An 18,608-nucleotide genomic window follows, 5' to 3' on the forward strand; every position below is an offset into this window, starting at 1 on the left:
TTAAGACTGAGTTTCTAATCCTGTAATTGTAGAAACCTATTAAATTAAATTTGATTTTATAAAAATCTAGATAGTCTTCGAGATTATAGCGAGTAACACGATACAGCACTGCTTTTGCATAAGGTGGTGTTTTGGGCCCTTTATGTAGGGACTAAATCTGAAGGATTCAGTGGCATATGAAAAGCCATGCTTTTTAAAGTTAGCTTTTTCATGTGCTAAAGAAGATCCATGTAGGATAACAGTGGTACAAACTGAAGTTGGACATGATTTGTCCATGCCAGAAGAAGGGAGAAAAGTAGATTGCCTCTCTACAAGGTCTGTTTCTTCTGCTCCCTGTTTCTGACTATTACAGCATTGTGTTGAGTGCTATATGGGGAGGTCAGAAATGGTGGTGGGGGGGTCAAGATATTGATCCTGACTCTTGGCTGAGCAGCTAACTTTTTGCATACCTTTGTGCAAATCACTTGACCCCTCTGCAGCTCTGTCAAGTAAAGTGTAAATTGGGATTGGAAACTAGGCAATGTATCTGAACTAAACGCACTGCATAAACATATAGCTTTTAAATTGATATGGATGGCAGAGTGTGAATGAGGATTGCTTTTGTTAGTGAAAACAAAATTTTTTTTTTACATAAAGGGCATATTTTTTCTTACCGTTTTCATTTAAATTATTTTTTTAAATTTTTAATCTTATTACCTTATGCTTTTAGGGATGTTAGTCTGATAAATCTTACAATGCCTAGCACTCAAGTACATGCAAGCATTGTCTTATTCATCTCTGCAGCACTGCTAGGCATGAGGTGGATAAATATTACTCTCATATGTAAATTATGAAAGTCAGATTGGGGATGTAAGATTAGTTATCACTGGAACAGCTACAGTTGGAACTTGGGTGTCTCAGGTAGGTAAGTGCCTTGCTTATTCTTCTAGTCTTCAGTGGTGCCTCTGTTTCTCTTATTTTTATTTTTATTTTCAAAATTGGCCTACTAAATTAGAAGCTCCAGGGAAAGACTTCTTAAGAGATCCAGCCCATTACTCTGAGTGAGTGCAGTTGTTTCCTATAACAGATGAAGTGTTTAGTCTAGCCTACTTTTAACTAAAGACATTTGTTTCCTGCACCGCATTATGATAAATGCAGATTTGCCTTCCACTGAATTTTTAATGGTAATGCAATCTGCAAAATTACATTAAACGTAGATTTTTAATGATGTGAATAGATTTGATCCTAATGTGTTTTGATGTCATATCTTTTCTCTGAGTGATTAAAACCCCAGACTTTAGTCTTTCATTCCTTCTCACCTCCAGAAGCCAATATAGCTAGGGGGACAAACAAGATTATATTCCTTTATGTACATTATCAACAGAATTGTCTGTTATGACCTGATCAGTTGTACCTGCACCACACCCACAGAGGATAGTGATGATGTTCAATTGTTCTTAAATATCTAATTTGGCTTGCAGAATCCTTTTTAATGCTGATGCGGAAGATGGAAAGAACCCAACTCCACTTTAATATCCCAAGCAGAGTTTGAAGTGCTGATAAGTAAGAAAATACCTACCTCTTAAAGCATCTCCAACTCTCCCATCTTCTAATCCCATAAATTTAATTCACAGTGGCATTCAAAACTAGCTTCATGTGATTTCAAATGCCTGGGTGGAAATATTCCTGACCACAAGTTTTCCAGGACAATTGAAACAGATGGAAGATGAAGAAAGGGAAGACTTAATCTTGTGCTACTGCACAAATAAATGTATATTTACTTTTTACTGCACAGTAAATGATATATTTTACACATATTTGTTTTTTGAAGATCAGAAGTTTAGCATGGTCAGGGCCTACTCAAAGCTTGGTACACTCAGGAGAAATGTGCCTTTTTGCTTTTGCGTAGGCAGTGGTCACTTTAATATTAGTTTCTGGAAAGCGCTGTTGTCTGAATAAATACTCAAATGAAGTTTCCCTGTCATATCGTGTAATACCATACATTCTTTACTTTGTAATCCCAGTAGTGATCCTGTAACACACCTGCTATAATTTATTCTATTTACTGTGGCAATTAAATCATGAATCCCACATATTATATTATTATTTTGGAAGTGAAGTATGATATGAGCTATAATGGCCATAGAGAAATTTGCTTGAGAAAAGTCAGGGAAACAGATTTTTTTTTTTTCTTTTAAATATGAACTCATTTTCTCTAATGCTTTCTCAAATGTACAGTAGCCAAGTGACCCAGTATGCAGAAAAATATCCAACAGACTTAATATCTGGAAATCAAAGGTATACATTAACTGTTGGTTTTTGTTTTGTTGTTTTTTTTTTTTATTTTTATTGTATTTTGTAAGCCTGGAAATTCTTCAAGTATTGTTGTATGACCTTTTAACAATGAAAATGTGCTAGCCATTCATCTTGAGTGTTTACACAATGTTACTTTGACTAAATCTGCATGTAAAAAAAATAACATAAGAAGAGCAAAGAAACCCACAGACTTTTTAACCAAATATTGAGATATGAAGTTGCAGGAAAAGATAATTTCAAGTGAGAATGACTCCACTGCTGCTTTGGACCAAAGGACATGTCAGCAATACTCCTTTGTAACAATTTCAGACTATAGAAAAGGAGCTATTTTAGAAAAAAGCAGCAGAGTGGAAAATGCAAGAAAGAAAGAAGAAAACTGTTTTCTTCTCCAGGGCAGCAACTTTTAATTTCAATTAAAGCAGTCAGGCTAGCAGAGCAGCTTGCTAATACATATTACAGGGAGTCAGTGAATACAAATGACCTTTGTGGATTTGGTTTTTGCTGCTTTTCCTTTTCCTGATTGAAAAGGAACACCCAACAGTTGTCTTAATTGGACGTTAATTGATACGTATTCACAGGAAGTAGTGCCTGTGATCTTGCAGCTTGTTTGTATGAAAGAGTATAATGGAACAAACTGTGAGGAAGTTTTTTAATGATCACAGTGACATAGCACAGCAGTATGAATTTTAAAATTATCTCAAAAATGTTTGAAGACTCATTACCGGAACAGACTTAGCTGCATTCATAAAGCTTTAACATCCTACCTTACACATTAAAAGCATAATTAAACTGAAGATAAACCTTATAATTATGACCTCATACCTCCTCTCAGTAATATTCTCTTACACTTTCTTGAGACCTCATGATGATATAAAAGAGGATGATGACATAACGCAGAGGTTGCTCAAACTACCCATCTTTCAAAACTATCAGTCATTAGTCCCAAGTAGAAAGTCATACCAGCTCTTCCCTACTGATGAGTTGTACCCAGCCACTTTAGGGAGACAGCTGTCAGCTCTCAGATACCATTTTACCTATACACAGTATTAAAATGTAGGAAGGAATTTGCTTGTCTTTGTGCAGCATAAAATGAAAAACCATTTGGGAAATCTGTAGATAATGATCATTCCTCTTGCTTTGTAGATCAATACATCTTACTTCCAGTGGACGGTGCCCATGTAGATACAAAGTAGCTCTGACTTACTTGAATAAGTACTTCAGTGGGTGGAATACGGTATGGCAGGAAAGACACCACCTTTGTCCTTGAGCTTTCAAATATCTTCAGCTTTGAGCTAAGAATTATGTTTTCATTTCTTTTGCTATTCTTACTAAAACTAAGCAAACTTAAGAAGCACAGCCCCTTTGAAATTACCTTCAGCTCTGAGGGAGATCTTTTCTTATTGCTTTGTTCCAATGACACATCTGTAAATGGGATCCAGAAATAATGTTAAGTAATCCACACTTGCATGAGGATGTATTGTATGAGAACCAAGAAAATAGGAGTCTTTATAACTAATAAATTATAGAAAGATGTAGGAACAGTTACACAGCAAAAGAGATTACCAAAGCATTGTAGTTGTTAATCCGTAATAAAAGCAGGTTGCCATAAATCACTTCTGTAGCTAACTCAGTCCACCAAGACCATGCAAGTGTACTGGAAATACTCTTCTTGTTAAACATCACAAAAAATAGTGCCGTAAAAATAAGCATATTGCTTCAAATGAGACTAGCTGAAAATACTTTCTTTGTGTAAAAAGGAGGTAAGAAAGGTGATAGAAACTGGAAACTCTGCAGTGACAGTCATCTAAGCATAGGTGCCCATGTAAAAATGACAAGTTGGGGTCATCCTCAGCCGATGATGTCTAGGAATCCATAGCTTTGAGCAGCAAGCTCAAAGGGGAAGTGTCCATGCCATTCCATGAGCCAGTCAAGCCTTTACTTGCAAAAAAGGGCATGCTAAACCTCTGTTACTGCATTTCCCGTAGTTTGAAGAAAATGGCTTCCATGCATCTGTTTCACTGTGCTGTGCTAGTTAAAGAAAATTAAATGTCAAACTGCTGGCAGTTTAACAGTATTCAACTGGCTGCTTTTTATGTTTTAAATTAGAAACTGGATAGCTCTTTAAAATGGTTCAAGTTTCCTGAAGGCAGATCTCTCAAAGACACTCTGCATGCAGAAAGCCCAGCCTCTACTAATGCATTCTTTATGCCTGCAACGACAGTTAGACTGACTGACTGACCCGAAGAGCAGTTTCTCCTACTTCTTTTCCTGCTAGTAGCTGTGTAGCTGACTTTAATACAAAACCGTTTAAATTTTGTGATTGAAATAGCAGCTACTACCGGAAGATTTTAAATGGCAAGAAATGTGTTATTTTTTGAGTTTTGGTCATGACCTTGTCTGTCCTTACCTGTGAATCTATACAAATCTTATTCTAATATATGCAGACAAAAAAGATGTTAGTGTTTAGAGATTATAAGTTGGCATTCCTTAATGCATATGGTTTACTGGAAGATACAGTGGAGTCTGTAAAAGCAGGGAGGAGAAGCAACATAGAGTGAAGAAGCAAAGAAGAGACTGAGGCAGTACTAACTGAGAAGGTGAAATGTTTATCTGCCAATATTAGTTTTCAATGTATTTAATACTTCATAATGTCAGTTGCTTGGAAACCAGTGTTTTGTGCCCTTTTGCTGCTTGGCAGAAATCACTCTAATTGGCATGTTTCTAGCACTGTCACTGCTGGCAGTTTGCAGCATTTTTTTTTTTTTTGCAGAAGCAAAAATTTTCTTTTACGTGAATGATGGCTCACATTAATTAGACAGCAGTCATGGGCAAAGACAACCATTTAAGTGTATGGATGTGTGAATCATTATCATCAATCACTGAAAAGACTGCTATTCCCATCAACATTTCTGCCTTTCCAGGCTGATTGTTTGAGTCTCAGTTCCTTTCCTTTTGTGCAAAAATATATTTGTTTATGTTTGAAATTTCATAAGTGGAAATAGTTCATTGCTTATTAGATTTTACTATCTATCTAAACACAACAGTCTAATCCCACATATTATGATACAAAATGACACATTTTCACTGAATGTTTGAACAAAGCTAACACTTAAAATGGGTTTTCCATTATTTAGTAGTAAAATGTCATTGGTCTGTAAATACCTTCTTGTGGTAAGGCAAGACACTAGATCATGAAGAATGGTTTCTACTTTCACATGAAAATCTTAAACCAAGAGTATTTCCTGGTAGAGGATCAGGGACCTCAGTGAAGTTCCACTTAACAAGCAGTGAGTTTTTATCAGTAATATGAACATAAAATTGTTATTGTACATTCTTACAGCAAGAAAATGGAAAGCCCAGAGATCTCCAGATTATTTTTTCTTTTGAAGTTTTAGTAATGCTTTCCCCACAGCTTTTTGGAGAAGAATTTAAAGCAAAGCCTTGAAATCTCATAGATTGTTTTTTTTTTGCCCTTTATCAGTACAAAGCTGTCTTCTCTGTGCTGCTCTGGAAGTACGTCCCCCACTCACCTTTGTTTATGTACTTCTTCAGAGACACCAAGAGCTGGAAACCTAAATGTGCCTACCCCAAAGAAAACTTTTATATGAAGATCAACAGGAATGGGAGTTACAGCATGGCACAAGTGGAGGGGTGGGTGTGTGTGCATGTTCTTGTGTTCTGGGACTTCTTAAAAGAGAAATTGCTGCCCTCCATTCTTTCTAGGTTGAGAAGAACACATTTCCAACTAAAAATAAGCCAGTTTTTTGGTATGTTGTTCTTTGTACCTCCAGGTAACCAAATGTGTTTGTGCTTCTCATTTTTAAAGAAGAGGTTCTGCCTAATTTCACAATGGAAGCAGCATCTTCTATATTTTAATGTCTTTGTAGTTAATTGAAAACCACTCTGAGACATCTTTAAATATGCAGTAATACGTTAATACATTCACCTGGTGACACCTTTTGTAATAGTGTGGGGTGCTGTTTTGACTATTGAAGATCCTTATATCTTGCTGCACAACTTTCTGTGAACATACCACAAATTTACTCATGTCTTATTTTAACTCTACTTGTTTCTTGACTCACTTCATGGTCAGATTTTCATGTTATAATATGCATCTTTCCCATTATGCAGATCCTGGTTTTGTTTTTTAAACAGAGACATTTGAGTACAGAATATTGTACTCACCTGCAGCAGAATGAAATGGGAATCTACATCTGAAATAATGTGGATATTCCAGGTTGTCTGTATGTCTTCAACTACTCAAGACAGATGTTGATATGGTACTGCTTTAGTTCCTTGCCAGAATGGTTAATGCATCAGTATGGTAGATGATCACATATGTCTGAGTTTCTATGGGTTAGTAACTACATTTAACAGATTTTAAATGTCACTATCACCTGGTCTTCACTGAATTTAAGATGACTAGATGTATGAATATTTACCCATTTGGTTCTTACTGTGTAATTATTCAACCATTAAATAGGAATAGCAACCAGTGTGTTCCCGATTCTCCATTGCCTCATCTAACATGAGGCATCTCTATACATTTGCATCTCTAACTTGGCTGTAAACACTACCAAACCAGAATTCGTAATTAATTTACAGTAGTATCTACATCTTAATTGTGAATAGTTGCAATTTTTTTTTCTGCTTTTTCTTGTCCACATGCTAAGCTTTCAGGTTATGACCCAAATGCAGAGCTCAATAGTAGGACTTGCTAGTTCAGGCTCATCACCATGTAAACTTAACTCCATGGCTTTTGGTAATACCAGAAGGTGGGTAGTGTATGCATCTTGTAATAACTCACTGAGCGTATTTCAATTGAACAATGCACTAATTCTCATTTACAATGAGACTGCCTTCCATCACTCAGGAAAGGTGTGAAGCAGTCTTAATGTAAATAAATTTGGGACATACTGGCATAGATTACAACACTGAATGTAAGGCACTAAAGAACTGAGTGAAATGGTCAGCAGCTCCAGTATTTACGGATAAGAGAACGGAACAGGTTCTCCACTGGTATAAATCAGTATCACTGTTGACAATTTACAAGAAATGCAGAGTTTGCTCTCCTGTTGTTCTGTGTGTGCTTTGTAAATAAGAAAAGCACTGTGTGCATATAGATTTTCTTTTATCTTGGCATTTCCTGCTGTTTTACAATTATTAGCTATTTAGGTGTTACAGCACCTTGTCAGAAAGTTAAGGGACATAGAAGAATTACTGCAGCTATTAGAATGCTGCAACAGCTCAAATGGAGTCTGATGTGTGTTAAAGCACATATACACAACATAGTATTTTGGGGGAGTGGAATGATAAAAAAAAAAAGTGTCCTATTCCAACTGAAACAGCATTGAGGACAGTAACATCTGATGAGAATGCAGGTGTTAACGGTTGTGCTCCTGCAGAGATTACCACAGGGTCCTTAATAACTTCAGGTTGTCAGAACTTCCATTTTATTATATGTTCAAAAAGACAGACCCTCCAGTACCACAGTGCCCCCTAAAACTAGGTAAGGGCATAGATTGCAACTTTAATTCAAATGAAGCAAGTTTGCTGCTTTCACTGCTTCCTTCAGTGGAATTTCTTTGAATTCTTCAGGATCCAAATACTCATCAGACTCATTTGAGACTTGTGAGGGGATCACAGCTCATGATGGCATGGCTGCAAATAATGCTAAGTGTTCGTTTAGAAGAATTATACTGGATTTTAATCCATGATTTTAGTCTGTAATGTTCAGAATACAGTTTAGCTGTATTTACTGGAGTTTCAAAGTTATTGCCTCCTTTGCTTTCTGTTTTATACAGAAATGGATTGTTGTTTGTATTACTTTTTCTGCTATAGAAAATATTTACTCAATGCTTTTAAGTGGCAGTGTGCATAAAATTGCACTTGCTTTTCACCTGGGAAGCCTTACCCCATAGTTTTTTACTAGTGCAACAAGTCAGGCAGTGCCCAGATGATATTCACCTTGCAACATCCTCAGCAGGGTCTGGCCCTGTGCCCAAAGAGGAGCTTTTATTGGCCTAGCAGGGAGTTGTTGCAGATGCAGATTGAAATGCTTTTATGAAAATATAGGAAATGGCATTCAGAAAGCCTGTGCTCTCAGTGGCTTTCAGAGCAATGCCACGTTGGTTTCACTTATATTTACAATTGGCTATAAGCCTCTGGAAAAGGCTAAATTCTTTCTGTATAGCATCTGGAGCAGGAGATGTTCTGTCATTAGCTTTGTTGATATGAAGGCTGTATCCATTAAGATAAGAAAATTGAATAAGCCATTTTATGAAACAGTGGCTAACAGTTTCCATGATCAGAGAAATATGTATGTAGTTAAATTGTTTGATAGATACATAGTTATTTTACTTACAGCTCACAATTTTTGTCCACCATGATCATACTATAATGTTCAGCCTTAGAGAGACAGAGAACCAAGCTGGTATAAATAGACTGCAACAGAGGGAGATTAGCAGGAAGAGTTAATGAGACTGAAGCATCCCGGAAACACCACCCACTGCATTGAATACAGTTGCTTAGTAGAGGGACAGCCACATGGGTGCGCTGCCTTCTGCCCATCTTTCTAGCAATTCTATTCAGGCTGGAGTTATACCAGCTTACCTGAGCAGGGATTTGGCACCACATGTTCAGGAGTGCGTGTCGTTCCTTTAGTAAACCATCTCCCACAGAATTTGTTTGCGTACACAGTAGATGTGAGGTTGTTAACTGTAAAATTTGATCTTCTGGGACAAATACATCCTTAGTATGACTCCTTTGAATTTAGTGAAGATGACCCAATGTACTTAAATAAGGTATATTTAAACAGAAGGTAAAAAAACCTGGTAAATATCTAGCTTGTCTTTACCCTGATGCAAAGGTTTCTGGCATTATTATTATAGCTTCTTAATGTTTTTCTAGCATGTAAATTATAATTAAGACAAATTTATGATTTCCTTTTATTTATGTGAGTCATTTCTTATGCAAAGAAAGGCACCAAGAATCTTGGATCTTAGCAGCAAAAGTTCAATTCCCCAATACTTTAATGGCCTTGTATTACAATTAACTGATGACCTTGATTTAGGATTTAAAGAGTAATTTAATAAGTACATAGTTACACCAAGCACTAAAAATACGCCTGCTTCTGTATGTGTAGTACACTACTGGGTTACTCCTTTGCACATGTCATTAGGACGAGAGGAAATGGCCTCAAGTTGCGCCAGGGGAGGTTTAGACTGGACATGAGGAGAAATTTCTTTACTGAAAGAGTGGTCAGGCCTTGGAACAGGCTGCCCAGGGAAGTGGTGGAGTCACCATCCCTGGGGGTATTTAAAAGACGTGTAGATGAGGTGCTTAGGGACATGGTGTAGTGGGCATGGTATGTTGGGTTGACGGTTGCACTCGATGATCTTAGAGGTCTTTTCCAACCTTAATGATTCTATGATTCTATGACCCTGATCTATAATAATATATTCCTGTAGAGAAAACTTGAAGTTTTCCATGGTACATCATTACTGTTCAGGAAACTCTCTTAATTTTCATGCTGATAAAGATAGAAAAATAAGATAAATCCTTTTGTCTGAACGGCGGTTGAAAATCTGTGTTGTGACTACAGTTGACTGAAGCTCAATTACTTTAATAAATGTATTCCAAATTTCATCTCGATTACATTTGCATTTTAATGAGCAATTCTCACCTACTTGTCAAATAGGCAGCCCAGCTAAATTTATTAAGATATTGTATAAACAGGGTATTGTGATGCTGGAATTTAAATGGAGAAATATTTGATGTCCTATTCCAGCAATATACTGTAAATCTACAGTGTAGAAAAGTACGTTGGTCATCTCTGTATTTTAAGTTTGGATTTATTTTACTGTTTTCCTGACGAGAGTCCGTGAACCTTTAGGGTCATTCATAAATATCCCAGAAATAATTCTATGATGAGAGGATTTTTTTTGTTTAAATCGGGTAGTTATTACAGCTGCATTTCTGTTAATTATTTTTTTTTCCCCATGCTTGGAGACTGTAGAGCTACTTTTTGTAATACCTGGGACTTCAAGGAAGTCATAGACTAAAAATGTTCATTCACAAGTGTGCGTAAAGTTTCCTATTCCTATGGGTATATGAGAGTGATCATTGATTTTGGTATACACACATTAAAGCCTTCAATATTAGATAAACCTTAAAAAAAAGTACTGATTTTACTTGCCATTTCTGCATCTTTCTCCAATAATACTGGTTGTGACTGTTAGTGTAAAAGAACTTTCTAGTTTATAATTATCTTTCTCTACCACTTGTCTGATTCATGTAATAACCTCATTGTTCACTATTTATGGCATTATAATACACAGCTACAGCAGGGACTTTGATCTTTTAGAAGGAATACTTACACTAGTGCGTGCAGAAATGTAGAAAAAGCACTACGAAGGGGAAAAAATATTTTTACATACAAATATCTTGATAGTGGGCAGAAAGGAGAGAGAGAAAACTACTGGAAAAGGACATAAAGCATGAATTCGAGGCCTTTAAACGTTTTCTAGTATTCTAAGAGAAGTCTGTTATGCAAAATACTAGGTTCTTATGAAAAACATTAAGCTGGTCTGACCCTGAAATCCTTATGTTTTTCTAAAGCATGCAGCATTTCTTATTAGGGACATCTTACTTTCTTTAGCTTTTTTTTTTCTTTTTCCAAAGTTAGTATAGAAATATCTAGCAGACAGGTTATCTACCTGAACTGGAAATGTTTTCAGGCTTGTATTTATAGTTGCTGAACTTAAAAAATAATGTCATCAAAACCAAAAACCCAATCCCAAACCCATTAAATTGTGCAAGTGGTTTTTCATCAAGGGAAGCAAGGAGGGAGTAAACTGCTCCCCTTGAGCAGCAGTGAATTTGGTGCCTGAAATTTGCACCCTATATGACCTTCAGGTGCTTTAATTCATGTCTGGTAAGAAAAAGGAGTTATTACTTGTCAGTAAAACAAATGAGCTTTCAAGCCTAGATTGTGTTTGAAAGAATCAATACAACCTGATGACACTTGATTCAAAAGTCAGCAACACATTAACTTAAAGGGATGTGTCCTATGCCTGGATGGTATGCTCGTCTGGCTTGGATCAGCTGCTATGTTCTTGCTAACATTTTAATCAAAGGCTGTAGAGTAATTGTGTGCCATATCCCTTTCACTGCCCCAGCTCACCCTTTTTTTTTTTTTTTTTTTTTTTCCTTTTATACATCTCTGTTGTCATCCTACAGGGAGTGCATTATGGTTTCTTCTTTATTTTCTTCTCTTGCAGTAATACCCTGCCCGTTGTCTTCAGCTCATTCACAGGCTTCACTGGCACCTCCCCTGTTACTAACAATGCACTCTTCTGACAGCAAGTGGAATTTAGCAGCTAACAGGTAGCTTCAGGGCAGAGCCTGTCAGGCTGTGACAACTGAGTTAAGACAATGAGGGGCCCAGTGGTCAATTGGCTGCTATAAATTAGAATTAGGCAGGGAGTTTTTAAGTCAAGTAGTGGACAAAGTGATGCTGAGTTCAAGACATCCAATAGTTAACCTGTGTGGTGCTGAAACAGGTAAGGGAAAGATCTCCCAGTTCATACTGGGGAATTGTTGTCCTTTGTTATCATATTGCAGAAGGAAATACTGATGTTGAACTCTTGAATATAGAAGAATGTGAAATCTCTGTTAAAAATTAAGTTGATGGGCAACAGAGAAATTAATCAATTTGATAGTGTGTCTTTAGTACACTGACCAACTTGTGATGATTTTTGGCAGGCATCATATCAATTCTGTGAAGCAAGGTGGAGAATACTTTCATATACTTCACCAAGCATCACTGGAGAGGAAGAACACACTGAAAGCAGCCCAGCAGGCTCAGGGCATGAGATGGAGAACTGAGTTCCAGCCACCCAAATATTTGTCTGATGCAGAGGAGTCAGAGGACGAAATAAACATGTAAGTCAACTCAGAGAGCTTTTGGTGGTCTGAGGGCAGTGGTTTTAAAAAGCAACAATTTCCAATTTCTGTCATTACTTGGTATTGTGTATTCTGTTATTGTTGTTGTTCCCATTGTTATTATTACTGTTCTACTTAGTTTTATTTCAATTATTAAACTGTTTTTATCTCAACCCGGGGGCTTTCCTACTTGTGCCTTCCCGATTCTCTCCCCCATCCCACCGGAGCGGGGGGAGTGATCGAGCGGCTGTGTGGAGTTTATTTTTGCTGGCTGGGGTTAAACCACGACAAGCATTAAGAAAAACAAGAATTGTATTCAGCAGAATAAGTGGCTTAGCTTGCAGAGTGGGTTTCTTCGCTAGTTCAGACCTATTACTTACTACCTTCTTCAGGTTTTCTCTCCATTTGATCATTAGATAGTCTTCAATCCTTTGGCTCATGCTGGGCTTTTCAGTGCACCTTTAATGCCTGTTGTAACGCTGTAGTTGTCTTCCATTTGTCAACCCTCACTAGGTGATGAGATGATTAAATACTTGCTCAGCAGGACAGAGTAGCTCTTCTAGAGGTTACACACCTTTGGAGCCTTATTGCACCAAAAGCTCATCCATCTCTAACAGTCTTTTCTCATCAGTTTGCTGTGGCTTTTGTCACTCCCAGGTACCAACTTCCTCTCATTCACCTTTCTTCCGTGAACTGACTCTCAACTTGGAAAACTCAGTCTCCAGAGTCATCTGAGATGCAATCGCACCCTAGTCATAAAGTGGGACAACAATATATAACCACTATTAAAAAGTAAGAAAGAAACTCTTTCTTGTTAGTATGAAACCCAGACCAAAACGCAAACAAGTAGCACAGTCAGGCTGAGAGATTCTGAACAGAAAAGTATCATATTTACTAGAGTAACATTTAATATCCAGCATTCTAAACAGTCACTAACTGAATAGCTAGAAAAGGTGGGAAAGGAATAGAGTATTACTGAGAGATAGTGTTATGGAAGGAGAAAAGATATAGGGTATTAGTCAAAGTATTTTGGAATCTTAGCTTCTAATGTCTGCATCATCTAAAACTTTCTCCTTACTTAAGTCACCTACAGCTGGATTATTTAAATGGCACTATGAAGCACTTTGATGCTAGGTTAATGAAGGCCACATGAACATTTTATTATTCTTTTTGATATGTAACTGTTCTATCTACCTAAAACTCAGCTAATCCACATTTATTGCAAACAAATAATTTATTACACATATGAAAAATACCATTGCCTTTATTATTGTGACCATTATGATTATTGAAGTCACTTACTTTCTTCTGTAAGGAAAGGCTTCTTTCTTCAGCAAGGCTAACCTAAAAAGATTTAACATTCCTCTTTCCTTTATGAAGGTATACCTGCATAGGCAAAAGTATCTTCATTTAGGTACAGATTCTCGTAGCAGTAAAAAAGCTTTTACTGGTGCAGAGTATATCAGGCTTGTGGGTGAATACTGACAAAGCCACTTTAATCCTACATCTGCACCAGGATTTTTGCCAGTTGTAAAAAATTTATTAAAAAAATCTTACAACTAACCTAAAAATCTACACTAGCAAAAGTTCCTAGCATAAACCTGATATCCTTTAATATTTTCAATGTCTTGCTTAAACTCTCAATTAATACTAGTTTTAACTTCATTTTTCGAGGAAAGACCTCTAACATCTGCCAACATTTCTAAGAGGGAAATCATTAGACTTATGATCACATGTCAAAATTAGGGAGTCTTATGGAGAATTTTCTCAACTTCGGGATGTGTTGGGTGGGACGGGAGTACAGAATGAAACACATATGAAACAAGAAATGCGTGGCTTTGACAGGTATGCCTTTACTCATTCAAACTGTTCCATGTGATTTACACACATGCAGGAACCCTGCCAGCACATGTTAGTTCCACTTGTGTGCTGTTATATGTATGCTTGTCTGCAGTGGTAAACAGTTTAAAAGGTGTGGAGGGGGAGGCCTAGATACAAAATACAGATCGTTATCTATTGTGGAGGCTTACTTTCACAGTGCTGACTTCAAAAATTAGGAACTTCATGGAATAAGAAAAGCTCTGAAGCAGTGTTAAACTGCTGGGGCACAAAGTGTCTTTTTAACAGATGACGTCTGGCTTCAGTCTTTCACAGCGGCTGAAACTGTGGCATGATTTTATATGCATAGATTTCAGTGATGGATGTAGGCCTTTCCCACCCCCATTCCTCTTTTTCCCTGTAAGACAACAGCAAATATTAAGCCTTTACTGGGACTTTTTTACTGCTGTTACGTACGTTGTAGCATTTACTTGTGTTATCAACTATTTTAAATGTATCAATACTCTAAACTTGGTAACAGCTTCTTATCGTAAGAGTAGACAAAGTAGAAGTAAAGTTTGGTTATCCCTCATTATAGGAATATGGGCTCTGTCAAACATTTCAATGTGTATACAATGGTCCCACTGTCTATTCTGGCATTCGGTTGTTCATTAGGACTACAGAGAAGAGAAAAATTGGAAGTGTGATTTGAGGAAGCACCAGACAGACATGTTGTTTTGAACAACAAAGTCTGTGGAATTCATGTGCCCGATTATCTCTAATAAGTACAAATTTGCAGTTACAATTTATCCAAGATTATCTGAATGAAGACAACCACTTCTTGAGGTTTTGTGTAAGAAATTTCTTTTGGGACAGCAGGAACACCTGCCAGCTTATATCTTTATTAGATATCTCCTTTGTTAGACAAAACAATTTGAAAATTTTCTTCAACTAATTAAGAAATTAATAAATAGACATGTTGATCTGTATTTAAATATAGTGCTGAGATGCCTATGCCAGTGTTGTATGTACTATTCACAGTTGCTGGTTTGCTTTAGAAAATTTGTATCAATGGAATGCTTGAGGCACACACTCCTCAACCCTTGTTCCAACTATTTGTTAGTTTATAGTAGGCAATAGTACGCTTCAGATCTAGAAAGTAAATGTTAATCCAGAATCACTCACTCATTCATCTAGGAAGTCTCTGCTAAAGAAATCTGCATATAGCTTTAAGACTCACCCACCACTCAGATCTCAGTTAACCTCTCAGCTATTTTTTTATGGCCGGTATCATTTCAGTTTTATATGAATTTATGAGCCAGTATACAATAGTTCATGTTATATTTTCTGTGTGGACCTCCTATCTTCTGTATACTGTCAATATATGAAGGCTACAGTATCTCACTGTGCTTATTAAGTTCGAATCTCCATTGTCTAACACCAGGTGCAGGTAGTTATTTACATTTGGGAAAAACAGCTGTAAACACTTCCTTTTCTTGCTTGGTAGCATTTTATGAACACTTTGCAAAGGTGTAAATGGCCAAAAAGGCTTGTGGCAGTGAAGAAACAGTGTCCACAGCTTATAAAGAGCTATTTTCTGTTACATTGGTTTGGCCAGGGCTCAGGACTCTCTTTCATTGGGGTGAACCTTTTCAACTTAATCTTTATTGTTTTCTGTGCACACAATATGCTAACCCAGAAAAAAATGAACAGAATTGTACAGGCACATCTTGAAACTTTGGCCTCGTGTGTATATAATCCCACTGATGCCATGGGCATGATACCACAGAAAACAAGTGTAATGGAATGTAAGCAGTATCTCAGCATCTTTTCTCAAACAAATCAGTCACATTTTTTCTTCTGCCCCCAAATTTGATTCCACATAAATGCTTAATTGCTAATAATTAGTAGTATAAATATGTAAATACAATCAATACCATATTTATTATTAAGTACCATAAACACATTAGAAATAAATAATAATTATATATCCTGGTAAATATCCATAAATTTTACCATACTGGTAAAAACCATAAATATCAGGTTTGTAATATTAATAAATGATAATAAATGCAGTAATTAACAATTTAGAAATACACCTAAGTATTTTTTTTTAATGTAAGGAGAAGATGAGTGTGGTGATGTGAACACAATAAACATTGCATTTTATTGGCAATGTCTTCATTTCACATACTCCTTTTTTAACTTTAGTCTTTGTCCTTTCCCACAGTTGCTCTTCAACAGAAGGCAACCACCTGAGGAAGACAGGGAAGAAGAAAAAAAAGATGACCTTACGGTCTTTCACTCCTGTTTATACCAGTGTCTTGATTCCAAGCCCTGCTGGAGCAAAAAGGTATATTTGGAGGCAGGCTTATATCCTGCCCTCCTTGGTAGGATATAAGCAAAATTCACAGCAACACAGACCCATAACACATATACTTAAGGCTGCTGTTCTGGTAAACACATATACTGAGAATTTCAGGAGTTTATGGTGAAATAGTCTGTGTTTACTAATAGCAACTGTTAAATTCTAACTTTAAATGATTGAATCCTAATGAGTTACTGAAAACCCTGTAGGTGCGAATGTACACAAACACCATCATTTGCTGATCTTGGCTCAGCAAATTCTGACTCAGTTGCATAAAATTTGCTTATGTGGTATAGCTTTCAAGATTAGGCTCATTTTAAGGAAAGGCTATCAAAATTAAAATTTTAATTTGTCTAGTTAAAAAAAAAGTAGGCCTACGAAAGAAAGAGGGAGAAGACAGTACCTGTACCATGTACTCTTCTATATATTTTGTATTAGTCACTAATACACACTATCTGTTCTGTTCTAAGTTCATTAACTCAATTGCTCACCAAAAGTGTCTTTATATATTTACATTTGCATGTGGAATAAGCTAAAATGCCAAAGATAATCTCAGTTCAGAAAAAGATAGGTCCAGCATTTTAAACTCCACACTGCTTTTTGTTAAATGCAAAACTCAGAAGCTACTGTAGAATCCAAACCCCATAAGAATCCATACCATAAAGGGATAAATGCTGGAATCCTCATAGGTATGAAAGCACTGAGCACATCACCAAGATTAGTCCACTGAAAATTTCACATCCAAAGCTATGCTTTCAGGATTCAGAATTATGTATTAACACTACAAAAACCTTGAGAGGTGTCTAGAATCCACTGGGACAATGAAAAAAAAAAAATCTGCTGCAGAAATGCTTAGACATTATCTATTTCAGCCAACACGATGCCAGTTTGACTGTTTCCTTGATTCTATAGTATAACACATTTGTTTCTCTTCTTTGCAGTGAACACTTTTTCCGACAGCTGTGTGCCATACACTGGCTTTTGGAGGCTTTGACTCTGGAATCCAACAGTTCGATGCGTTCCATATTAACCTGCTGGAATCCAACGTATGTGCACAACGCATGATAGTATATGGAATGAGGAGTTTGGGATCTCTTGTCCTTTATATGTTGTTGTTTCTCTTCTTTCAAGTAATAACTATTTGAGTGAAATGTGTTAATTCTGTGCCATGCAACATAAACAAATTTTGCATCGACTTTGCCCCCATGCAGTCAGCAGGGAGTTGTACAGTCAAATCAGTAGCACAGCATGGTCCTCCATTATTGCAAGTTGCAGAACTAGGAGAAAATACTGAGCTATTGCAGCCAAATTTAGTTGTGTTTTCCTTCATTTTTCTCTTTTGGTTAATAATTATGCAAATTAAATACATGTAGTAATATGTACACATTTTTCCCATATGTATATTCCCATAGCCTTCCCTTGGAGGGTTATCCCAGTGAACTCAACAGAAATTCTATATACATTATAATTACAGAACAAAGCCGGCTATTAAGTGATATTTAGTAGCTGGTTTTATTCTATCAATTATGTATGACAGTGATGGGTACTTGTAAAAGATGCATTGCTTCTGAACTTTTATACTCTTAAAAGTAAATATTAATTTAAGTTCCGAACATTTTTAGTCAATATAATCATGTTGACATAACATGCATTTAAATTATTCATGAATGTTTGGTAAAACAGTGAACAGTTTATGCTCTGATTTGCAGGGCAGAGCTCTTCAAAGCTGTCCTGTTCTCTCTGTCAAGACAAAATCTGCCTATGTATAACAGAGGTGGCAGAGTAGCATTCTATAGAATTAGCCTGATAAATTGGAGGGGAGATTCAGTTCAGTATGTATTGTGGATGGGTTTTTCACCCCTTTACATATGAGGACCAACCAATAGACTGGGATAAAAGAAACAGTTTGTCAGCGAGTCTCACAGATACAGGCTGACAGCAGAGTATAAACGCATAAGGCTCTGGATTAATTTCCAGGTTCTGAAGTGGTGCAATGTCTTATTGCATACTTCCTTCTGCTCTCTGCTGTCACTAATCACCACTCCTCTCCCTCAGTGTCATTTGAACTGATCTGCATATACACATTCTTCATTACACAGTAACCATGAAAAACTAGGCTTACATGTAGATCATACAGTCTCTGTCTGCACAAAAAGAGATTTTTTAAAATGTGGAAGGAAGC

The 18,608-nt window shown here is 36.6% G+C and overlaps 1 protein-coding gene across 1 annotated transcript in view; it reads left to right on the top strand.

Annotated features, from left to right (window-relative positions):
- Window positions 1-18,608, top strand: part of CCDC60 (coiled-coil domain containing 60) — a 65,415-nt gene that overhangs the window by 31,369 nt on the left and 15,438 nt on the right. Inside the window, exons 4-6 of the mRNA XM_075167277.1 lie at window positions 12,061-12,240; window positions 16,289-16,411; window positions 17,368-17,472. Of these exons, the coding sequence (XP_075023378.1) occupies window positions 12,061-12,240; window positions 16,289-16,411; window positions 17,368-17,472 (408 nt within the window). The remainder of the gene's footprint in view (window positions 1-12,060; window positions 12,241-16,288; window positions 16,412-17,367; window positions 17,473-18,608) is intronic.

Source organism: Calonectris borealis, chromosome 18 (genome assembly GCF_964195595.1).
Source record: "Calonectris borealis chromosome 18, bCalBor7.hap1.2, whole genome shotgun sequence".
Lineage (NCBI taxonomy): Eukaryota > Metazoa > Chordata > Aves > Procellariiformes > Procellariidae > Calonectris > Calonectris borealis.